Source organism: Peromyscus leucopus, chromosome 5 (genome assembly GCF_004664715.2).
Source record: "Peromyscus leucopus breed LL Stock chromosome 5, UCI_PerLeu_2.1, whole genome shotgun sequence".
NCBI classification, from domain to species: Eukaryota; Metazoa; Chordata; class Mammalia; order Rodentia; family Cricetidae; genus Peromyscus; species Peromyscus leucopus.
In genome coordinates, this window is record NC_051067.1 from 61,958,358 (window position 1) to 61,984,193 (window position 25,836).

A 25,836-nucleotide genomic window follows, 5' to 3' on the forward strand; every position below is an offset into this window, starting at 1 on the left:
ATATTAAGCTTCCTAGTGTTCTGTTCATAGTCAACCTATGCATTTTTAATTTCTTCTCCATTTGCTCTTTTTTACTATAGACCTGCATAAGAGTTATTAGTAAAAATCATGCCAAAGATTCAATATTATGCTGATTTGAAATTCTTCTACCAAGAAATTAGGCCATTTTTTTTATTTTATTTATTTATTATGGAGATAAGGTCTCTCTGTATAGCCGTGCCTGGCCTAGAACCCACTATGTAGACAAGGCTGGCCTTGAACTCAGAGATACATCTGCTTCTGCCTTTTAAGGGCTGGTATTAAACACCCAGCAGTCCATTTCTTTTTAATTTAGCCTTGCATAAATTCTCAGGACATAGACAGAAAACAGTCAGATTTTTTGCCAAAATATCATAGAAGTGGACAGTCAGATTTTTTGCCAAAATATCATAGAAATGGTCTCTAGCTCTATTGCTAATAAAGTCCTTATTCCCCATGAAACCTTTGAGCCAGACCTTCACTATTCTCAGCACTTCTGGCTTTCACACTCCTTCTAGAATATGCCATTAAGTTCTGCTTACAACATTTAACTACTTTTCTAGTCCAAAGTTCTAGTCTTCCACATTCTTCCAAAAAACAACATGATCAAGTTTTTCTCAGAAACAGCCATACTCTCTGGTACCAACTTCTATATTGGTTACCTTTCTGTTGCTCTGAGAAAAGATTATGACTAAAGGCAACTTAAGGAAGAAAGAGTTTATTGGGCTGATAGTTTCAGAGGGAGAGTCCATAAGATTAGGGAAGACATGATGGTAGGAGGCCAGAACAGAAAGCTACGAGATCACATCTCAACCTCTCAAGCACACATAAAAAAAAACAAAGTGAACTGGAAATGAAGTGAGGCTGTGGGAACTCTCATACTTCCTCCAATAAGGCTCCATGTCTTAAAAATTCCATAACTTTCCCAAAAAGTGCCAGGTGTTTAGATGCATGAGCCTTTGGGGAACATTTATCAAGTAAACTCCCACAGAGTCTGTAAAGAACTTGGCCTAATACCTGGCACACCAGAAACACTCAGTTTGCTGTGTTATGCTAATGCTAAGTTAGCAGCACAGCCCATAAACTGAGTGAGACATTTTATTGCGTTCTAAGTGGCCAGCCTGGCACACCTAGACTGCTCACACCACAGTACAAACTCACACACAGACTGAGGATCCCCAAACCTGCTTGTGGGTTGAGTTCTCCTTTTGCTTTCATTTTCTGAATTTCTGATTTAAAAAAGTCAAAACATGCAAAAGTAGACTTACAATTATATATCAAAAACTCTATTATGAGAACTCAGATGGAACTTTGCCTTGCATAGATATGAACAGCTTACATAGTCCCCTTTGGACCTAACTTAGGAATCAGAAGAAATGTGTACTTTTCTAACTCAAATTATAAGTGGTGCAGCTCTTTCTGATTCCTTATGGCATTTTTGACAGGTAAGCATAGTTTCAGAAGCATAAAGAACACAAAGATTTCTTTGGTTCAGACGCGCTGAATCGCTCCTGTAGCAATGAAAGAAGTATAACGAGCTCTAATTGCACTTTTATTGAGTTTGCTGACATTTATGTATAGCACAAAAGACTCATCACAGCTAGACAGTTACTGTCTTCATTATCTGTGTGCTCAGATTCTGAAATTTTGTATTTTCTGAGCAAGGACTGCTAATCACAGATCAGTCAGTTATACATAAGTGAATTCCAGCAAAATAGTCACCCTTTGAGTCCCTAGCCATCCATAGTCTGATACAGGGGATCTCTAGTGAGCTCAGAAATGTTAGATGCTTGTACACCAGCTCTGCACTGTTGGATCTTAACTGAATGGGCTTCCTAAACCTCTATGGCTTCCTTTAATCCATCCTTCAAATAGCTATAATTTAATCTACGTCCTCTATCACATTCATTCTACTCCATGGCATTTGGTTTTCTGTGTTACTAAGCCAGATGTGCAAAGGGAAAATAAAAAATACTACTCTAGATAAGTAATAATTGATGGGGTGTTTAATACAAATACCTTGAAATGCTCAGGCATCAACAGAATTCAACTTTCTTGTTATTTTCCACTGCAGAAAATTGAGTGATGGTATGAAAAGTGTGTTTGAGGAGGTGTGGACATAAGTACTTGCATTAACTAGCATAAGCACAGTTACTTTCTTCCATTCTCCATATATATTTTTCTGTAGCATCCAGCTTTCAGTCTTCAGTGAGCTTTCAGTTCTCTTATTATGAAATACAAGGTGCCAGCTGTGCAAGATTTAAAAGCAGTTGCCGAAGCTAGTCTACCAGTGAGTGATAACAAAAGCATGAGCTTACTTACTTCTTATGCTGTGCGTGGGTCTCATTGGCTAGAGCCAGTATTGACTGTTGTCATGTGCCTTGTTGTCAAGGAAGATGCTATCTAGAAAGAACATAGAATATATCCTGTTTTAACTTTACAGCCGTACTTGTTGAGAGACCTTAATTCCTAGACTCCAGAAAGGCTAATTAAGACCTGTCCCTTTCTCAAGGCCTCTAGAACCTCTATATTCTTTTGTCAAGCTCAGAGCTAGCCAAAATCTTAATAACTATTTTCATGGGAAGGTGAAAACCTTCAAAGCCACCATTACAAGTAGAAATCACTAAGTATTTTCATCCAGTCACTTTCTGATTTTCTACAAGACGAAAAAATAATTTTGAAATTCAAAGTGGAGCCACTCGCAGATTTGGAGGCAGTAATTAAATGCCATATGTTAGCACCAACACATTGAAAAGTTGTTAATTAATTCAAGCAGCCCCAAATCCAGGTGTGACTTTGACAGATTGTATGCCAGGGTGTTAGCACAGACTTACAATTAGGAATGTTTTAAAATGACATTTGTAGACCTCTCACTTTAAGAAGTTATCCTCATACTCAGAACATTAACTCTTTCTCATTATACCATGGGAGGAGAATTCTTATTGACCTCTGGTCTGGAAGGTCTTTTGGTTCTATTGTTGCTGTTGATGAAGTAGGGAACCCATCTGTACAGCACTTCCTGTATGAAAGTCCAGCCCCTGTTCAATTCACTGCGTCCTGGAGGAAAATGGTTCTGCCCTAAAGAGAAGGGAGCTTCCTTTTGTTTTTTAAATTCCTCTAAAGCACCTACCAGACTACTCTGGATACAGTAGATTGACTTAAACAATCCACATTCTTACTGATTGACAATTAGATATGAGCCTCACACAAAGGGAAATTAGCATTTTTACTAGCATATGGAGGTCCCCTTCCCTTTTTTCTTAGCTAATAGTAGTTTAAGGAAGAGTTGTCTTTTTTCTTGATATCTGGTTGAGTTTATTATTAGTGGTACCCAGGAAGTCAAGATTTCCTCTTAAATTATTTCCATTTTTATAGCACTCATCTTGCGTGGGGTGGGGGTGGGCATAGGCTCAGGATCTGCATGTATAGTTTACTGTAATACCACCCTGGAACTCAAAATGTACAAATTATTTTAGCTAAACACTGTAATTTCAGATTTACCAGTGAAACTAGAAACCAAATGAAACTTTTAAAATTTGCTTTTATATTAAAGAACTAAAGCAAGATTCTTCGAGATAAGAAACATGACAGGAATTTTTATTCTCATACAGCTGCCAGCCATAGTGTTTGGTAGGTATAGGAGTCCTGAGCAGGAAATAGTAAGAGGTGGACACTGGTAGTCTTTCCCTTCCTCCTCCATCCATTTCCATGCCTCCATCAAGGGGCTGCCACATCCTCACAGGCCCGCTGTCCAAAACCCTGCATGGTCAGTGGCCAGCCCATAGGTAGCCTATAATCATACAGGTGGGAGGCTGTAAAGGCTCCTTGTCAAGGGATCTGGGGTTGCTGGAGCTTGGTGCCCTGGAACCACTAGGTTTGTGCTAATTCATAGTAGATAGCTGGTATTTCGCTTGTTCCAGAGGGACAAAAAGAACAATACTTGACATTTTTTTATCCAAATGAAAGATACTCTATAGCCCACCCAGTGACTTTTAATTCTATTACTGTCCTGTTCCATTGAGCCAATTCTCTGATCATAAGATTTTTTTGCCTCCCAGATACACCACTGTTGTTCTTGACTTTGTCCCTTGTATATTAAGTATCTTGTTGTCCCCATCCCACTACAGGTCTCTCCAGACTCTGCCTTTATTTAAGTTTCATCTCAGGAGGACATTAAAAGAGCCCTAGACTTTGGAGTTGTCTTGAAAAGTACCCTGAGTGTAGAGGGAGACAGGAGAAGAGGGACTCTGCACCCTGCTCTAGCACCCTCCATCCCGGTGCTTCAGTTAACCACAGCTGGGTTGGTTAACTGGGTTGCCTTCTCTGCAGTGCTAAGAGAAAGGGAGAGAAAAGGAGAAGAAGAGAAGCTGACAGAAGTGAGACGGTTCCCAGAGCCACCGTTCCAGTTAATAACAACACTAGAGCAGAGAGCAGAGCCTCTGAGTCATGACCACTGCTCTTCCCTTTCGGGCTCAGCTACCTCCTCTAGCTTGGAGGAATGGGCAAAGGAACACTACTGGGCTGGGAGTGGGAAAGTGAGTTGTAGTCCACATTAAACCGCAGAGCTCTCGAATGACCCTGGGAAAGTCCCTTTCCCCTTTATGGACTCAGAGATCTGTTTTACAAATGGATAGCATAAGTCCTTTACTTACTACATGGAATTCTCTGCTTCATCTAGGTTCTTCAGAGCTGCACTGACCAATGTAATAGATACATAGGGCTTTGAAATTTTAAATTAAACTGAGATGACATTAAAAAGTCTGTTTCTCCATCATACTGGACACTTTTAAGTGTTCAATGAATTCACATGGCTTTAGCTGGATATGGGGTAGCACAGACATTGGACTTTGGGGTCATCATAAGGAATTCTGCAATAGTGTTGCTTCAGGGTAAGTCACTGAATTGCAACAGTCTTCAGGAACAGATGACCCAGTCCTGGAGGGCTCAGATCACATACCTTAACTTGAGTTCCAGTAGCGCCCAGACTCAGAAAATCCAGACTAAATACTTACTGTGTACATGGCAATGAGACCCTGCCCTATAAAGGACAAAAGAAAGAGAAGTAACCGCCACCTGAACAGCAGTGTCAAGATGCTACTATCCGTTCAGTACCAGAGGTCACACAGTGACTTGGGGCAGAGCCTCAGACAGGTCTTGAAGGTGTATGGCTCTCTCCCTCCTCCCCCACCCACACTTTTAATTCTGAGAAATAGATTAAATTGAAGCAATAGGAGATAAGCAAGTATTATTTCTAGCAGCACTTCAGACATGTTTAAAAAGGGCCTCTCTCCTAGAAAGGCTGCAAACACTGTCCTGAAATCAGCTGTAATTTTGCCTTATAGGCTAAATATAGTTCAAATATTGTGAGCAAAAACAATGGAGATGGGGGGACCTTCCAGATCTAAAGAAAAGCCTGTCTAATCTTTCCCTCTGTCAGGGTCAAAAGTGTGTGCATTGCATTGCCATGCTACCCAAAATGTATCTCCATTCCTTGAGAAACCTAGCTCCAAGTTACTGCACCCGTACAGCTTCCTCTCGCTCTTCTTTTTCTGGTTTTGCCAGGAAGGGGCTGTCAGAGATGATTCTCGGGGAATAGCAACAACTTTCTCCTCTAGAATCGACTTCTGTGTCAAGTGTAACCAGCCTGGCTAGTTAGAAGCTAACCAAATTGTTCTTGGGGTCAGAGTGGAAGACAGACTGGATGGGGTGAACTAGAGGAAGAGGGCAGATACAGGTCTACAGTTAGCTCTAGGACTGCACTCATTCACACATGGCCAAGCCTGATTGGTAATGAAGCATTGATTGCAAGAAAAAAAAATAACATGGCCTTTGTTTGTTTGTTATTTTTATCTCCTAGCTGTGGAAGACCGAAAATTGTTCATAGGAATGGTTTCGAAGAAATGTAATGAGAATGATATCAGAGTGATGTTTTCTCCATTTGGCCAGATAGAAGAATGCCGGATTCTCCGGGGACCCGACGGGCTGAGTCGAGGTGAGTGTGCTCTCTGTAAAGTCGCTTTCCTTAAGTGCTAATTGGAACTCTGTGTCACAGTCAAGGGAGATGTAGGCATCACATACAGCAGGAGGTCAGCTTGCAATATATCCCGTGTGAGCAAGTTATCCAACCTGAACTTTTCTCTGTAACCAAAATGATCATCTCATACTTCTCCAGGTGAAAAGGTCTGAATGCCAGGTCCCATGGAATGCTGACAGGCTGCCCTACCTCTGTACTCCCTTTTCATCTTCAAATTGAGCAAATTTAGGTGATGAGGAGAGGTGGAAGATGAGAATAGATACTCAGCCATACTTTTCTTTCTGTTTGCCTGAACAAACATTAAAGATGTGATCCTCATAACAGCCATCCGAGCCCAGAGAGAGTATCACTGCCCATGCAGTGCAGAGCAGGTATATAATCTCAGAGTAAACAGACCTGTCCTGCCCTGCATCTTACCAAGCCTCTAGTCCACAGTCCTGTCTTCTAAATGGTAGAAAAGATGACTTTGACCTTAAGAAAATCGTAGGCTCTTCTTTTGCCACAACAAAAGGAGCACAAGCTGTGGCTTCCTACCCTGAGGAGTGCCACAGTCTTGTAAGGCACTGTATGGAATAGTGGAGATCACCTTTCTCTTCCCATATTCTCCTCCCCTTAACAAGACCACACACCTCCTTCCTTAAACTGCACAAAGGTTGACAGTGCATATTAACAGTTGTCTGACTGTAGTGTCCCAAGTCAACCCAAAGAGGAAGTGTGTATGTCACACATTTTTCAGTTTGAGGAAGAAATCACTTTGCAGTACAGTTTCCATGGGGGATAGTTAAGACTTTGCTCATTCTCAAGCTCAGGTTCTGGGCCGGCTCTGGTACCCAAACCACAACATTAAAATAAGTAGCCAGGCCATAAGTATCAAGGTGATCACTTTCACCTGTCTTACCATTCTTACCTAATTTTAAAACCATGGGAGGAAGGTTTTGTTTTGTTTTGTTTTTTGTTTTTTTGATGTTTGTTTTTGTTTTGTTTTGTTTTTTTTAATCTTAGACATAAAGCTTCATGTTGTTGGCTTCTGGAACTAAAGTCCCAGAGAACAAAAGTGTCACACACATCCACCTTTAGAGTTCCCAATTGGAGGTTGTCAAGAAACTAGTAAGAGTAGACTGACACCTAACTTTTGATTCCTATATTTTCCTCTGAGGGTGGTTTAAGGGGGTGGGGAAGGGAGAGCAGTGTGCAAATCCCAGTTCATTCATTCTCTGTCGCTTCTGAAATCTCATCATTTAGCCTGCACTCCAAGGCTGAATCTCTAAAGGCTAAAGAAGATACTGTCACCCTTAAGTAACAGACAGTACTTAAGACAAGCAATACAAACAGCATGAAGAAGACAATGAGACAGGAATGTCTTTAAATTAATCAGAGTGAGTTTACTGTAGCTCAGAGGTCAGTGACTCTAATCTAGTCCCAGAATTTTTGATAATGACATGCGACCTTAATCAATTTATTTTCCTATTTTTATTTCTTAGCTTCCCCATTCATAGACGACAACAGTGAACATGTATCTGTCTTGCTTCTCTCACAGGACAACATTAGTAACCAGTTACTGGTTTTTGCCCACTTACTGTCTGTATGGGTGCATAGAGACCGTGAGTGTGAAGCGAAGCTGAGTGCTGACTTTCTGTCATCTCTCTGCTTGCCTTGGCTAGCTCTGAAGTGACCCTCCATCTCACTGCCTCTGCTGTGCAGGAGAGATGGTGAGGAAAACATTTTGGTTATCTTTAGGTATACGTTAGTATTTTTTGCCTATAAGATTTCAAAACAGTACAACTTCATGGGAAAGAGCAGAACACTCACTACTTACTAGGAGAACTTAGCTAATTTGGTCTACTGTTTAGTTGATTAACCAACACTTAACCACATAAGTAGCTTCTTCCTATAGTAAGTTAGGGGAGCCTTCTCATTTTGTATTTTATGCAAATGGCTGGGCTCAGTGTAAAGAAGAGAATACCCTCCCCACTGCTTGCTTTCAACAGAAAAGTAATTCCTAGTGAACTGGTAAGAATTCCCTTTTGGAAAAAAGAAAATACTCATTTATAACCATTTGTTCTGAAATACAAAGACAGACAGTGGTACGTTTTTCAATTAGTAGGACCTAGGGATTCCTGGCTACAGGGACCTGCTCCTGAATCCCTGTATTTGATAAAAGAACAATTCTTTTTCATGCTACTATTTTGTTCTCATTAAAGAATATGAGTTTTCAATCATTATATTAATAAATGCCTCCTATTAGTGGCACTTCAGATAAAAGACACTTGGCATTTTTTCCCTCAATATCTGTTGCTAGCTCAACTGTTGAAAAAAATAATAAATAAAAATTAAGTGAAATGAAAGTATGGCTGCTCTGAAGAGCACCTGTAAATCAGAATATAAACTGCTCAGTAAGAAAGTTTCTACATTAGACTGTTTAGTGACAATAAAGGCAAAGTGCAGTCGAATAGTTGGCCACTTCCCTTTCTTCTGGGTTTACCAGTTTAACTATAACTATGAAGACAATTAGTCAAGTAGGCCTCCCCCACCATTCTTCCTCTGCCACATCAACTGTTTCAAATCCTCACTAATAGACACTCTGCCAAGGCTCCTCAGACATGTTGACTCAGGACACCACTCATCAGCATAGAGGCCTGAAAGCTGCCAGGACTCACAACTGTACCTATCAAGCTCTATTTATACTTTCAATTAGAGTCATTATCTTTTGGTGGGGAAAAACTCACTCTAACTAGTACATGTCCCAGGACAGACTCCCTCAGGAAATGGTTGTAAGTATCAACATGGAAAGTACCTAGCACCTGCCAGGCATACATAACTACTCAGCAAATATTTTGTCTCATCCATGCAAAGGACAATATGCCCAAATCTAAGGAGGCCTTTTCTCCACTGGGGACAGTCTGGACTCTCTTGTTTTGGAAAGCATGTTGCCCATCACTTTGAAACAACTTCATATCAATAGTTACATCATCTGCAAGGACAGCTACACCTCTCAGGCACCTGCACAGCTCTCCATGAGAAAACTAGTAGGCTACCACAACCCATCTGTGGCTTTTCCAGTGAGACATTTGTTCTCAAAAGCAAAGCTTGAGGTTTCTAAACCAAATGTACATATTTGACAGTGTCACTTTAGGATGTTGAACTCCTAAAATAAACATGTTCTTACTGATCCATATAGTCAGAAAGGTTATTGAGATCTAACCTATGGGATTTTCTGCACGGTGGCAATTGAGTATCTATAACTTGGAGTCAGTGAAAAAGTTGATTTCACTTTTCTTTTCCACAAACTATAGTCCAATCTTCACTGCCATTTGGGTAATTTTATTTCTGCTTGTATTCCAACTGTGTTCTAACATTTCCCTGCCTAAACCTTTGACAAATGAATGTTTTCAGGGAAGAGCACAGACTGGATTTAGCAGTTAAATCCTTGTTTTTCCTTGTTATATTCAAGAAGTATATTAGGATAGGGCTTTTGACTATTCAGACAGGTATGTGGAGAAGACTATGTCGTTCACATCCTGTCCACACAGTACCTAAACATTCATCTACATGGAAACTTTCATCACATGTCCCCTGGAATACTGACTACATTTTGCCATCTTGTTCAAAATAGTCTTCCAGCCCCATCTAAGCAATGAGATTTTTCCAGCCGCTAAGTGGGTCCTAGTCTGTACCCAAATTCAGGTGCCATAAATGAATGAATGAATGATATATCAATGTCAGTTTTCAGAACACTAACCCAACATTGCCTATGATATATTAGATTACTAATGCATGTGCCCAAGTATTATGCTGGACTATGTGTTTGATCATTGCTACCAGTGCTAAAAAGATACAGCAAGGAAAAGTGGCTACATTAATGTCTTCTTTAGGTAGTGATTCATTTATAAGTAAGTTTTCCATAGTTTGAAGTCTCCTTCATGCTGCATAGTAACTTAAAATCATGTTTCTTCTATTTGAGATACAGCAGGCCACTGTGCCTCTTTGAAAGTGGTCACAAACAACTAAGAGACCTTGTCATCATTTATGCTTTTAAAAGTACCTCTAACTTGGGGGTGGGGTTTTTTTTTGTGTGTGTGTATGTGTGTGTGTGAAGCAAGAATTCATCTAGTTCTTTAGAATTTTCTTGGTAACTGAGATAAGAGGTAGAACCTCTGAGGTAAGACGCCCTTTCACTGGAGGTGGTGGCTCACTCCTCTAATCTCAGCACTTGGGAGGCAAAAGCAGGTGGATCTATGAGTTCAAGGCCAGCCTGGTCTACAGACCGAGTGCCAGGACAGCCAGGGCTACACAGAGAAACATCTCAAAAAAAAAAAAAAAAGAAAAGAAAAGAAAAGAAAAGAAAAGAAATGGGAAATGCCTTCAATTAAAATGACAAGTGTGGTAAATGACAAGAACCCCACCCTCTATTGCAGCTTTGAGCTTTACTTAGATCCTGTCTGTAGGAGGAAATCACTTTGTGAAACCTTTCTCCAGTCAATCACCTATCTGTTTTAGCAGCAAGAAGGCAGCCTCACCAAAATAAGAATTCCACTCCTCATTCCTATTAGTAATCTCTGACATTCTGAAAGGAGAGACAGTAATTGCAAGCTAAACTACAGGTTATCCACAAAAGGATTTTTTTTCCTTTATATTTATTTGGCAGTATTAAGACAGTTATATGTATATATGCTACTATATTCAAACCAAAAATGAAAGAAATATGGTGTCATTGTTTTAATATTTCTGTCTTTTTTTCCTCCAGTCTAATTTCTCCAACATTGAGGTCAGTTATCAGAGTACTTAGTTGCCTAGATAGTACGTTTAACAGTCCTCAATAGTTAAGGGCTAACACTACCAAATCAGAGGTGCTGTCCTGTCAAGACTCAGTCGGTGCTGCTGTGTGCAGAAGAAAGGACAAGTTAGGACATAGGAGACTTCTGCCCAATAGAAAACCTTCTGATTCAGTTGTAGAAAAAGCAGTGGCCAATTTTAATAGTAGAACTCTTATGACCCTGTGTTGGTACATCAGAGACCAAGAACTGGAGCCACTACTGTATTTGTACTTGTGTTAAAAAGAAAATTAAAATCTAGCCAGACAACTGCCACAACCTCTCCTGATTTAGAGAAATTACAAAGGTTAACAAGCTTTACTATCCCAAGAAGTAGTTGACTCCTAAGTTGCTTACTTCATCCAGAGTTGCACTGAGAATAAAATTTTTCACATGTATTCCCACTTTATAAATGACACAGTAATTTTTTTCTCCTAAGTAATTGAGCACAGCACACAGTACAGAACTTGACAAAGGCCCCTAAGGAGACAGCTTCTCTCTTCCTGAATCACTGCCAGTAAGATAAAAAAGGTTAAAGAAGTCATCACATTTGTCAGATCATTTTTTGAATGGCTTAGGCTTGTAAAATTAGAAGCATTGCTTGGGTTTTTAATTGCAGGCTTTTTAAAGGAGAGGGCAGTGGTTTGAGTTGATAGAAATTTTATTGTGCCTGCTAATTGCTGTATCTTTCTCTCAAAGTTACTTACAAGTTACTTGTGTGAAATTGTGATAAATGCATAAACTGTGCCTTATTGATTCCTATTGACATTTTACATGTTTCTAATGCATTTTAACCTCCACTTGGAAACTGTCAGTTTGGCACACATTCCTAGATAATAAGAGCAAATGAAGTGAATATAACAATCTTTGTGACTATTAAAGCAGAATTCATATGCCTTCAAATATACTTCTGCTAGATGATTTGCGTTGGCCTCCATATTGTAGTCTCAAGGCAAGAAGTGGAAAAAATTAAAATCTCTTAGTCTTATTTCCTCAGAAATTTTAGTGATGATCATAACATTTTAAGGAGATATTACTTTGAAACAGATGGTTAATTTGAGAGTATAATTTTAGACCTCAGAATCAATATGGAAGCCAATGGAGACACTGTTGTCTGTCTCACATGCTATTTTACACACGAGATCTAGATGCCTTAGAGGAGGCCATTGCTTTCATTGGTAACAAAAGCTACAGTCATGTCTGGGCACATGCAACATGTTTAAATAGTAAGCGTTGTTGGCTGCTGCTCTGTCAGAGAACTACATGCAGCAGCTCAGTACTCCATAACAGCCAGACTTCTTGCCTGCTTCTTAAGACCTGTTCGACTGGTGGGGGAGTATGGGATGACCTTCCTTGTACCGGGAACTTTTGTATAGTAATGATTACAACATGGTGGGAAAATAGGCATTGACTTACTTTCATGACTGGATGTCATGGTGCATGGGGGATCATGGGCAGGCACTGCTTTCTCTTAATGCTGTTTGATTAAAAGGCACTACAGCAGTATTCACTTGATATTCTTATCAGGTGTAAAATGAAGGACAAAAGAAGAAAATGTATTTTATGGCTCACAAATTGATTTACATAAAGCAAAAAGTCTACTGGCTTTTTGAATGTAGAATGTTCTATTTTGTTTATTGGCCACAGGGGCAGCAGTCTTACACTGTTGATGCCAGAATTCTGCTTTCATGCATCTGCTCTGAAATGACAATAGGCTTTAGCCTCTCACTGTTTAGATCTGCTTCATTTGGAAATCTTTTAAGTAGTAATAATAATGTTTTGAGGAAATTGAGTGGAACACTAAATTATTCGCTGATACCTAAGTTCAAACTGTGCAGGGCAAAAGAAGCTGAAAATCAATGCACTTTTAAAGTCATTAGCGATCATAAATGAAATAAGTCTGTATTGCTTTAGCTAAGCTTTTAGTGTGCTGTGGTATATTATAAAATCAGCCTAAATCTGCATTAATTTCACAGCCTTTTTCTCTAAGAAGCCCAAGGGTACATGATGAATAAAATGTAAATTCCACAAGGCAGTGTTTCTATTAGTACAAAGGGTGGTGAGCCATGTAGTTCAAATGGTGACCTGCATGGTGGCCAGTGCTGCTATCAGAAGCAGGAGCCAGCACTCTAGACACTAGTTATTGAATAGAACTAGAGAAAACAAACACAGAAAGCTTTACGGGTCTCACAGTAGATGTTTAGAGAAATGTGCATTGTCTTGTGTGTGTTAAACTTTAGCTCAAATCTCTGATTCCTTTCAGAAAGTTACAACTTCCAAAGTTATGAAAATTTTTGTACAAATTACAGTTTTTATTATTTATTTCGTATGCACTGTTGAATTTTCTCAGAGTAATAGTTTGTTCTTGTCACTAATACATAATTACTACTTTGTAATGGATTTAGTATATTTGTTTACATTTGAATAGCATCAATTTCTATTTATATATGTTTTTAACTATCCAAGATCAATTAGATATATTTGTTAACATTTTGAGACCTTGAAATTTATTTGCTTATTTACCGTTGGTGTGATGAATTCCTTATTTACTTCTTAAAATTCAGAGATAGATTTTGAAATAACAACACCCCAGTGTGTGCATGCTCTCAGTGTAGAAATCATCAGCCAAGAAGAAGATAGAAAGCAGCCCAGTTTTAACTTAGAAAATGCAAGTTACCTCTTGCTACTTTCAAATCTTGTGGCAAAAAAGGAAAAAGAAAAAGAAAAGAGTACACAACATGCTCCCTAGTTCCCTTTAAAAAAAAAAAAAAGCTGATGAATTCATTGTTCTGCTTAGTTGGATTAGCAATTCAGCACTGTGAATAAAAAGCGAACTAAGATGAAACCAAAGCGAGAAGCTGTTTATCTTCATGTACTACTGAGAACAGTGTCGTCTTGTGGCGGTTCTCGTAGACTGTGTTGGTTTAACAAGCGTCCAACCCTTTTGTCTTGTTGTTTTTTGTCTTTCCTGCTCCCTGTCCCCTTGTTTCCCACAGGCTGTGCGTTTGTCACATTTTCTACAAGGGCAATGGCACAGAATGCAATCAAAGCCATGCATCAGTCTCAGACCATGGAGGTACTGTATCATCTGCCCTTTCTTTGTTTTCTTTGTGCAAATGATGGGGAATGGTAAAGCAATTCTCTCCTGTGTGGATTGTTCACATGACAATCACAGATTAAACTTTCACCATTTCGCTTTTCATTCACTCATATTCATCCCCCCTCTCTCTCTGTTTCCCTCCTCCCTACCTTCCCTCTTCTCTCTTTCCACTTGCATTTCCCTCCTAATGACTTGAAATGCACTTTAGTGAAACCTTCCACTTGCCCTACAGCTGTCTTTTGAGCCTTTTATTGGAGTAGCACGGGTCCTGAGATATGAGGCACTTGAAGCAAAGTGTCATTCTGGACCTAGAGGATGGAATATATACTCCACAGCAGGGTTGGTATGGACTAAGCTGAACAACTCCTACCTCAGATTGCCGCTATAATAAATCACTTGGCTAAAGATTTTTTTTATTTTAGGAATATTGAAGAAAGTTAATTATTCTCCTTTTTAACAATGAAATGTTAATTTTCAGTCTCCTGAAAAATCAAATTGGTCCCTTTACTTAAAGTGAACAACAAAGAAATACGTGGGCTCAAATCCAATCTCTTAAGAGGTTGTGACTTGAACAGGAGAATCAGCAATGTGAAATATGCCACAGGTGGAGACGCACGGCTCTCTGTACTCAGTCTGTGATTTGGGTCGTGGCCTTTCAGAATTTTGCACAAGAACATTCCAAAAGTGACATGCCATCACTTACTCTGATAGGATCATTTGAGAGTGCATGTGCTGCTGTGTTATGTACACTGTATCTGTGTATGGGTGATTTTCTCCAGAGGTGGTGGCCTTGTGGTGTTATCTGAAGCTGTGTTTTTCTATTTGAACAAAAATACTTTCAGTTTTATTTAATGTGCAAAAAATAGTAATTGTTTGAGCTTTTTTTAAAATCCCTGTGATTGGAATTTTATTTGGGGGGGTTGTTTGTTTGTTTATTTGTTTGTTTTTGTTTTTGCAATGCTGCATCTTCCAAAGCATGTTGGGAGCTAAGTGATCATTATGCGTCATGTTTTATGGGAAACGTTTATATATAATTCAGAAGGTGGGTGGAAAGGGTGGGAGGGGTGTGCATGGCATTGTCATTAAGTGTTTACTGTACTTTTTTGAGTTGTGACACCAGCATTGCAAAGCCTATTGTCTTTTTTGAACATTTATCTTGACGTTGATATTCCTAACATATATAATTAATGTGTTTTCCTTGCAGTGCAATGCATTTTTAAGACAATCCCACCCCCATCCCACCTGAAGGCAAGCTCGGGTGAAAATCAAACATGATAGAAAATAATAAACAGGATTCCAATCTTGCATACCATGCAGTCACATTCCTGATATTTTGACTTCCCCTTTCTCGTAGGCTGCTCCAGACTGGTAGATTTCCAGCTATTTTTCAGCTTAGACATTAAAAAATGAAAGTGCTGTTAAGAAAACAGTCCTCGTGTGTACTTACTTATATACATGCATTTAACTATTTGTATTTCCTATATTTGAGAGATTTATACCAAAATTTATCTCCCCGTAGATAAGGTTTTCAAGTTCTTTTGACACTTAAAAGTGTGGCCATCCCCAAATGAGTTCATAGAGAATGCTGTTATGGTCTAAGACTCTCATTCTACTACAGAAGAACCCAAGATATAAGACCAAACTGGGCATGAACCTAAACCAAAGTACAGGAGACATTTGTGTGAAGAAACACTATATAAGGCTGGCACAGGTTTATTTTTAAGATCTCTGTTGTGATCAGAGTTTGTATACTTTTTAAAACTGGATACCCATGTTTAAACAAAGGACCCTCAGTTTGATTTACAAAAATTGACCTCTAAACAGAACAGTACATGCCATGGAGATCTACTACAATCATACAACTGGAGTTGTTTGAGTTTTAACAAACTACATTATTTTTCAGGACTTTGGTACACATCTTTAAGTAAGACACTATTATTTAATATAAAATGATGAGAATGTTCAAAGATTTGTTTTTAAACACACATATAGCATCTATTTCCCCATTTTCCTCTACACTATGCCCACTTGTTTTTCTTTCATGACTTAAACAAGTCACATTTAAAACTACAGTTATTTACCTAATTTTATGCTTTTATGCCTTTTTTCATATTTAAGAACAAGAAATCAATGAGTGTACTATTAGGAGAAGATGCTGCCATTTGTTATGGACACATTTGATGCAGCAGTAGAACTTCTCCATGCAAAACTTCTCTGTGTTATTTTTGTCTTGCTCTCATTTAAGAAGTAATAGAGTACTGAAATATGAAGCAGATAAAGAAAAAGGCATAGTGGATTTTTTTAATGGTAGAAATGTTACTATAAGTATAATTTACTGTCCTTTAACATTCTGGATCATGACTCTGCTTGCCAGAGCTGTAGGTTGATAGAAATTCCACACTGAAACTGTCACCTCACTTTTCTCATTTTCTTGATAGCCTTAATTCAAAGCTAAATTCCCAGTAACTGCCCAAAGTGATAAGGAAAAGCATGCAAATTTGTCTTTTAGAAGAAAGAAAAATGACCAAATGGGAAGAGAAGGGAAGAGTTCATTTAAAGAGGAATATGTCTTTTGTGAGAGAAGTCCCGTTATCACATAAATAAGATTTAATCAATTGGGTAGAAATACCTTTTTTCAAAAAACTCAGCAAAATGCAACAGGATTATGATGGAATGTGCTTCAGGCTCCCTATCACGGCAGAGGCTTGGGGTCAGAGGGTGTTTTCTGCTGAGCTCTTACCACGGAGCAGATGTTTCAGAGGTGATTGGGATAGGAGTAGGCTAATATTTTCCCAAAGATTATATTTAACTCAAAGATGAGTTTAATATATTTTATGACTTTGACCATGTCTTTCTCGCCATTCTTATTCCTTACCTTTTAAAGGAAATTAAACTGGATGAGGCTTGTAGAATTGTGAAATTCTAGAGAAAAGGAACCATATGGACTCCTTCTCCTGCCATGTAAGATATATCACTTGGACTAGGGAGAGTGTGCTTCTGGACCTTTTGGTTTGCTCTGGGGACTTTGGCTAGAACAGAAGTGACATGGAAGGAGGAAAAGAGACTTTCTGAGAACATGTAAATAATTACTTTGATCAGTGCCTATATGTATTTCTTCATATCTCTGTCCTTCATCCATGTTCCTAAAATGAAACTCACTTCTTTCTTTTATTGTGTCAGTTATTTTCACTGTTCCAGTGTTCAGAAATACATAAGTAAAATAAATAAATGGTAAAAATAAAAATGAGTTAGATATTTTCATTCCAATTGTGATTTCTGTCCCTTTATCCTCTACCCATATATAGAAATGGCAGTCACACAGACAAGCTATCTTTAAGTCAAGCAAACTATAAAGTTTAATTAAAGATTAGGTCTTTGTCTTGAAGGAAGTCCTGGAGAGTTGAAGGAAGACACATGAAGAGAAGAGAGGCAGTGTAATAACCAACCAACAGATCCCCTTAAAGAAGCCAGTGACAGCATATGGAGTTTCTATTGATGGAACCATTCAGAGAAGAAGGAATAGCAAACCATTTTAAACCATCCCAGACCATTCTGTGTGCCCCAAGATAGTTAAGAAAGAGAAATCCAGTGATGACTGAAGAGTATAAGGGATTCAATCACGCTGTAACATCCTCTTCACTTTCCAATGTATCTGACCACAGGGTTGCTCTTCACCTATCGTGGTGAAGTTTGCTGACACTCAGAAGGACAAAGAGCAAAGACGCCTCCAGCAGCAGCTGGCACAGCAGATGCAACAGCTCAACACTGCCACTTGGGGGAACCTGACAGGGCTGGGCGGACTTACCCCACAGTACCTGGCGGTAAGTGCTAGAGAAAGTGGTCTCTGTGTGGTCTCCATGGAGGAAAGGAACATAACTCCAAAACTGTCAAAAGCTACTTGTCCATAACTAGGCCAAAATTTACTTTCCATACCTTTTGAGTCCCAGGAATTATGAAACCAGCGTTAGGGCAGGCTTTTAATTAAATTGATTAGCATAAGAATGTGCCAAATTTAACTGTGGCTAGTTGGCAACTGAGTAGAACCTAATACACTAGACTTCTAAACAGTGTTTTAAGGCACCGTAAAAAGCTTGTTCTAGATAAGTGGTGCTGCATGCTTGATAACCGACCATCTAAACGTTAGATTCTAAAGATCCCAAGAGAATTGGCAGAGAGCTCACCAGCTACAGTTAGTACTAGTAGTAGTAGCCAGGAGGGAGATTTCAGCTTCAGTCCGTACCCTGTGTCTTTCCAGTGGAGCTGTTTGGATGACCCTGATGGTTCTTTTTAGGCCAGACTCCCGTCTTTGAACAATCTCTTAACATTTTTCATAGTTTCTGAGTGTTTCCTTTGTATTAATCTCACTTTGTCATTGTCCTTATTGAGATACAGTAGCCAGAATTTAAGACAGTTCCTCTCTTAAGATCTAAGCCAGACAGAATAGCAACCCCAAGCATGGACTTCAGAACCTCTTACTGTAGCTACAGATGGTAGGCAGCCTTTGTAGAAACTGTGGGCTGGGAAGCAGTGAGTGCCCTGCTTCTCTGCTTTATTGACCTGTTTGGAAACCTCAACTCCATACTACATGTTTATTAATGAAGTTTAATTTTGTGATTCATTGAGACTGTTTATTCTAGCCTGAGAGTTTTAGCAAGAACATGTTCACGCCCTAATTCTGCCATTTCACATTTTAACTGTTCCTCTCAGGCACATATCATCCATGGGTTGTACTCTGTAGCAGAAGCCGCACTGTTTTGTAAGACATCTTCCCTACTGACTTGGAAGGGGAGATGAGAAAAGTGGGCTCAAGGAGGCCTAGTGCCTTTACCTAGATCATACAGCTGCTAGTGTCTGTGGGCCTTCAGCTATCTGAGTTGTCGGCCTTTATCACCAACACTTCCCCCCCTGCCCAGCAGAGCCTGCCATGTAAACGAGCTGTGTGTGTGCGCACACATGGAGGGCAGGGTGGGGCATGCTTTTCCTATCTTTGTCTGAGCCAGTAAAAGACATGTGGACTGTCGTTTTCCAGCTCTTTCTCCATTTTATCCTTAAAGATAGCATGGATATTTTTGCCAGGTGTCTTGCTGAAATCTACATATATGCTGCCATGGTTTTTTCCTAGTCTGTGGTCCAGTAATTTTATTTTCAAGAAAGATTCAAAAAGTAGAATATAACCTATACCCTAGCACTGCCCTGTTTCCCCTCCCCCAATACTCTTCACTTTCTTCCTCTTTTCCAGAAGTAATTAGTATTTTACTTATTTAATCTTTCTTTTAATTGTTGAGATAATTAAAATGTTTCTCCCTTTCCTTTCTTCCCCCCAAACCATCCAATATATTCCCTCTCAAAATCATAACCTTTTTTTGCTGTTATTGTATGTATATATGTATAGGCCCATGATATAGCCTGTTTTGTCCATATAATACTACCTGTATTATGTTTTAAGCGCTGTTTGGCACCAGACAACCAATTGGTGTGGTCTTTCCGGGAAAAACCAGCTTCTCTCTCTCCCTCTCCCAGCTTTCCTTAGTCGCCTCTAGTTTTTCATGTAGGGTTGAGGCCTCCATCCAGTCTGGCATATCTATCGGTGTCAACCTTGTTCAGCTCACATTTGGGCAGTCATGTTCATAAGGTGTTATAGATGTAACTAGACAACCCTAAAACTAACTATACCTTTGTATTTGTGAAATATTCTATCACTGCATTATACACTCATTTAAAAGTTTTTTAAATGAGAAAGTTAAAATTTGCATGAATTATTTTTTTCATAAATTTGTTTGTTGAGGTATCACAGACCATCAGCTTAATTGTAGTTAGCAAATTTTCATTCAAGGTTAATATCATGTTTGCCTTTTTATACGTCCTGAGTCCAGCTTTTTGTTTCATCTCTGAAAACCAAGACATGGGTACCTGTCTCAGTATTAGGACACATTCCCCTTGCTCCATAGCTCGCTGAAATCTCTGGAATGTGTTCCTGTGACCACTTCTGAAAATTATTTCCATTACCTGAAAGATAATAAAACAGCCTCATTTATAGAATTGCCTTCTTATAAGCTGTAAGTAGGTTTTCTCATGTACTAGTATACACAGATTCAGTATATAGCAGATAATTCCAGACTTTGACAAGTACTTTGTCTTTTTTGTGCTGGTAAAGACCATCTTAAGAAGGTCTGACTTGCTTGGCCATGTGGCTCTGACTATGGCTGTGAATAGCTCTTCTTAGGTCTTACAGTCATCATTATGATTCTTATGTTGTTCCAAGTCAGTAAATACATGTGCTTCTGATGAGAGCTAAAGAAAACTGACTCTGGATAGAGATGGGGAGGAGCATACAAGGCCCGCCCTCTAGGTGGGGAGCCTCTAGCAGTCAGTGGTTGTTGTGAAGGAAAGCCATTTTTCTGTCAGTATATAGCCCCTGGTAGGTTGCCTGTGCTCCATGGATGGTCCCACATTCATTAACCATGTGCATATGGGTGGCTAAGTGGACTCAGTGGGATTCAAAAAAAAAAATGAAATGAAGTCTGGAGGGGGATACATGGAGGGGGATTAATGGGAGTTGGAGGAGAAAAATGGTGATCAAAGTATATTGTGCACATGTATGAAGTTCTCAAAGAATAAATATTTTTAAATGTTATTTAATAAAGAAAAAAGGAAAAACTGATCTGGAAAGGAAAGTAGAAAGGAGGAGGAAATGGACCTTGATTGACAGAGATGAGTTATGGTAACTACTAGACTACAGAGAGTTATAATTAGTCATGCTTTGTTGGTGTCAAAAGATTTAGCACCTGGCTGTTAAAAGAGTAAATTGATTAATTGTTTTAAGGCAGCAGTGTTAGTTTCCCTAGTGTCTGTGTCTCTTAATAGAGATTAGACATTAATATGGATTTATACCTCCAACTCTGGGACCTTCAGCCCATCAACAGGGAGTGGCAGCCAACTATATAAGAGTAAAAGAAAATAAATTTGTACCCAATGTAATGAGAAAGTCACTTTGTCTCCACATTGTTCTGACTGAGCTCGTGTGTTCTTTTGTAGCTTCTACAGCAGGCCACCTCCTCCAGCAACCTGGGTGCATTCAGTGGCATTCAGCAAATGGCTGGTAAGTCATGAAGCATGCCATTCCTTTGACTGTGCTATTTTCTGAATTTTTGGTTGTTTCGAAGGATAAAGGAAAGAACCAAAGGAAAAGGGTAGAGAGTACTTAGCAATAAATTAGTTTTGTGTCTTGGATATTAAAATTGGAATCAACTGCTTGGAAGTGCCCTTCTTCCCTTTGCACTTCATGCTCACACTTCACCTTGCAGAACTATTTGAGGGGCTGCAAATTTTGGCAGAATATATTCTTTAATTATTTATGGGATTTTTAGTTGTTGTTGTTAATAGGTTGATGATTAGGAGGTTTCTAGTGATATTTTTATATCTAAGGGCAGCTGAAATGATTAACATCTCTAAAATTTTTAATAACTGGTAATCAATAAGAATGTTCTGACCCCCATAACAAAAGCCAAGATTACCAGCCTACATTTGATACAGTTTGTAGTCCCTTGATAATGACAGACAATTAACACGGTGCCTTTTTTTACTTTAATACGCAGTTAACAGAATTGTGTATCAGAAGCTTTTATGTAAAGGTATAATCTTTGTTCTCAGAAAAATCAAAGTGTGACTGTATGTGAAAAGCAGCTTCTTGAAGGATTCCTTTTCATAATGAGCTGTGCCAGTAGCTGCTGCAGGAGTGATTAGTGAAAGGTCAGTCCTGCTGTGCCACCTTCCATGCTAACACCCTACCCTAGCTCAGGGCCAGGGAAGGGAGTATGTGCAGGAAGTCAGAATGCAGGTGCTTAACCTGCCAGGAGGAGGAGTAAAAAGCCTTTCTCTGTTTGATTCCAAAATGGGGGGAGGCAAAGAAGTGATGGGGCCATATTAGAATGAAGCAGTTTTCTTTAATTAGAGACATCCCTAATTAAGCTAAATGAAATTCACATGTGTAAAATAAAAGCCAGGTTTGTTTGTCACTATAAAAATTCCTCTTTTCCACTTTATTTTTTCCAAATACATACCTTTAGTTGGTTTTTATATTGTTGTTGTTTTGGTTTAATTATTGTTGTTGTTTTACATTCTGAAGGGTTTCTCCCCATGTGTATTCTGTGAATAATAGCCTAGTCGTCTATTGTGGTCCACAGGGTAAGGGCAACTCAGATTGTATAAGTTAGTCAAATCTATTGTCATCACTATAATACAGCTTTTAGCTTATTCAAAAATGTATTTTAAAATGATAGTTAAATGATTGCATCATATTTAAGAAAATGTATTAGGAAGCTGGCCTTGGAGCTAAGAATCACATTGAATGGCTAATGTATTTATAATCTGTGAAAGAAACTGGAGAGATAGTAGTAAAATATACAGGGAGTTTCTATTCTTTGAAAGGAAAAGAAAAAAACCTCTCAGATGCAAGCTGCTAAAATACATGCTAACATTTGTCACATTTTGGGTAGGTGGGAGATTTGTTTCCCTTCTAGTAGCACAGACCACCCATATTCAAAATTAGGAGTTCTCCTCAAAGGAAGCCTCAGGCTCCCCTACTCTCAGAGATGCATTATGCAGAAAGGTCATTTATTCCTGAGGCTGGCACAGCATTCCTTCCCAGGTGGACAGATTACCCTACCATTTTTCATTAGGATGTGTGTGCCTCTGCCATGTCAGCTACAGGTCAAGATATTAGCATTTACATGTTCTGTGTGCTCCTTTGAAAACCAAGGGTATCTAGAGTCACCCTAAAAGGTGTCATGGAGCAGATGGCTAATTTAAAAACATTCTGTAAATGCCCTGAGGTTTCCAAAATATCCTTTTCTTGAACCTTCACCATGTTAAATCCACCATACTAAGTCTGCACAGACTGTAAAAATCAAATCCTGAACAGTCCATTATGTACCAACATCTTGGATATTTTATATATACATATATATCACCTCTTTATTTTTAGCTTTAGAAAAAATACTTCTCACTTATGAGAATAATCAAGTTTCATCTTTCTAAGTATTTAAAGCTTGATGGCTTGGAATATTTTATTTTTTCAATAAAGAAATAAAATGTCGTGTCCCCAAAATAGTACTTAGCTTTGCTAGGACTTAATTTTTTTACTTGTCATTTATCTGCCACAGCATCATGGGGTGATCATGGTGGATGGGTGACATCAATTGCTTGCTGTTTTAGTTCCTTTTCTGTTGTTGTGAAGATAAACCATGACCGAGGCAACCTTAAAAGAAAGCATTTAAGGTACTTGCTTAGATTCAGAGGATTAGTCCATGATCACCATGGCAGGAGGCATGGCGTGGCACTGGAGAGAGAGCTGGCAGCTTAGGTCTGGTCCAGAAGCACAATGCAGATGTAGGTGGATCTGGCATGGGCCTTTGAAACTTCAAAGACCATCCCCAATGACACACCTTCTCATCCTTCCTAAACAGTCCAACTGGGAACCAAACATTCAAATATATGAGCCTATAGGAGCCATTCTCATTCCAAACACTACACTGGCTAACTCCTTCAACTTTCCTAAAGTTGTTCCTCTCTCACAGAGTATACCTGAATACCTCAAATTGGTCAGTGCTCCAAGCCACACTGAACTCTTGGAGAGCAGGGCCTGCCCCAATGGCTTATGGATGCAGCCGGTCCTCCTATAATGATGCTAGATACTATTTCTGAACAGATTAGTGAAAATAAATTTGTGAATTGAGAGATGTAAATTTGTATTTTGGATGCATTCCCAACAGAGCTCAAGTTAAATGCCCAGTTTTTTTTTTAATTACAAAACTTAACTTTAGCCTTACATATAAACTGAAAATCACCATTAAAAAAAAAATCATTGTTACCTTCACAAATGCAATACTGAGAGTTTGGAGATAGTTTAATATAAAACATGTTACAGAGCACATTATACACGACAAATATAGTAGAAGCCACAGCATAATAAGGTAGAAGAAACCCAAGAAGTTATTTAATCCCAGTCCTACTTGGTGTTCAAGTGTTTATTGAATGGTTAATAGTCTGACATAGTAAAAGTGAGGATATACACAACTCATACCACCAAAGAGTATGAAACATTTTGGAAACCAATACTATGTGGCTATGAACAGCTTTCAAGGCCATAATAGTTTTTCAGGAGACAGATTTAAAAATGGTTCATTTATTATGAGAGTCCAGCTCCCACCTGCTCCCACCTTTCAAAGGGTTCTTGGGTGGAGGAGAGAGGAATGAGAAAATATTAGGTAGAAAGATAGAAAGAAACGATACGAAAGACAGGCACAGGATAGCTTTGGGAGGGCCCTGGGTCAATACCCAGCCACCCAGAGCTTTATTCAAAAGGGCTTTTTATAATATGCCAAGGGGAGATGCAAAATACCTCCCCTTTACAAGATCAAAACACAAAGTACCGACAAGTTTAGCCCCTTCCAAACACCTGGTAGCCATGCCCCTGGCCAAATCATCTCTTTATGCAGCCCTGCTGGGTCGCTGAGGCTGAGTAAGGTCTCACTAGGAAGCCTCTGTGGGCCCCCACAGTTCTCCCTACTTAATAATATAAAGACCTCAAGTGAGGGTTCAGAGCTTATTCTATGCAACTCTGAAGCCACTTTCCACTAAGAGTTTGCAAACAGTTGGAATAATCATAGCAAAACTCCTGCTCTTTATAGGTGCTATACCTCCTAGTAAAGGAGTAGAGGATGATAATGATGGAATGTCCTTTTTGAATGGGTCTAAGATGACTACTGCAGTCTTAGCTGCACGAAGCCCTTTTTTAAAATCAATAAAAAAATTGATGCAACTGCATCAAATAAATCAATAAACTCCTGATGCAATCACATCTAAAGACTCCTTAGCATCAACATTAACATGAACAGGTTAACATCATAACTCTGGTATGAATATTACTATACACAATTATAATTCTCACAAATTTACATCCAAAAGCAAACTCTCAATAGAACTATTTACACTTTACAAACTTTAGCAAACATCCAAAAGCAGTCTCTTAATAGAACTATACAAAACATAGGTTACATTAACACAAGTTAACATTAATCTACTCAAGGGACAAGAAAATATTTTTTTTTTAAATTAAAGAGACTGAAGAATATTAACTCCCCATTTTCTTTATAATTTAAGCTACATCTTAAGCCTGGGTAGAAAAAACAAATTTCTCCATTTCTACACAAAGAGTTCCATTTTTACACCAACAGTTCATGAGTCATCACAGTTAACAAAACATCTATGCATTGGTGAAATCAAAATTGTCTTATTTCTGCAGTCTGAAAATTTCAAAAAGTCAGTTCTGATACCAGTCTTAATGTTCCACTGAAAGCTTTCTGATAACAGTCTTAAAGTTCCAAATACAAAGAAAACCAAAACCAAAAACTTTTTTCAGTTCCCTTGAATGCAACAACTCAGTTCAAACAAGAGTCTCTGAAACGTTCACTCTCAGCTACAGAGGCACTTTATGGTAGTCTTCCCCTAGGAACTCTGCCCCAGGATGAAGGTTGTGTCACCATAGCTGAGCTGCTGTAGAATCAATCCTCTTGAAAAAGACCTCAATGCAGCCAGCATGACCCAGGAAACTGTCTCTTAAAGGAGCCATGCAACGGTTCACAGCAAACAGAAGCTGCATGGTTTTGGCTGCTAGCGCTGTTCCCATTCAGTTGTTTTGTTTTTTGTTTTGTTTTGTTTTGGTTTGGTTTTTGGTTTTTCGAGACAGGGTTTCTCTGTGTAGCTTTGCGCCTTTCCTGGAGCTCACTTGGTAGCCCAGGCTGGCCTCGAACTCACAGAGATCCGCCTGGCTCTGCCTCCCAAGTGCTGGGATTAAAGGCGTGTGCCACCACTGC

The 25,836-nt window shown here is 39.0% G+C and overlaps 1 protein-coding gene across 23 annotated transcripts in view; it reads left to right on the forward strand.

Annotated features, from left to right (window-relative positions):
- Positions 1 to 25,836, forward strand: part of Celf2 (CUGBP Elav-like family member 2) — a 640,994-nt gene that overhangs the window by 558,208 nt on the left and 56,950 nt on the right. For all 23 annotated transcript variants that reach the window (XM_028892143.2, XM_028892098.2, XM_028891961.2 and 20 more), the window contains 4 exons: positions 5,876 to 6,010; positions 13,860 to 13,939; positions 17,626 to 17,784; positions 20,999 to 21,062. In XM_028892143.2, the coding sequence (XP_028747976.1) occupies positions 5,876 to 6,010; positions 13,860 to 13,939; positions 17,626 to 17,784; positions 20,999 to 21,062 (438 nt within the window). The remainder of the gene's footprint in view (positions 1 to 5,875; positions 6,011 to 13,859; positions 13,940 to 17,625; positions 17,785 to 20,998; positions 21,063 to 25,836) is intronic.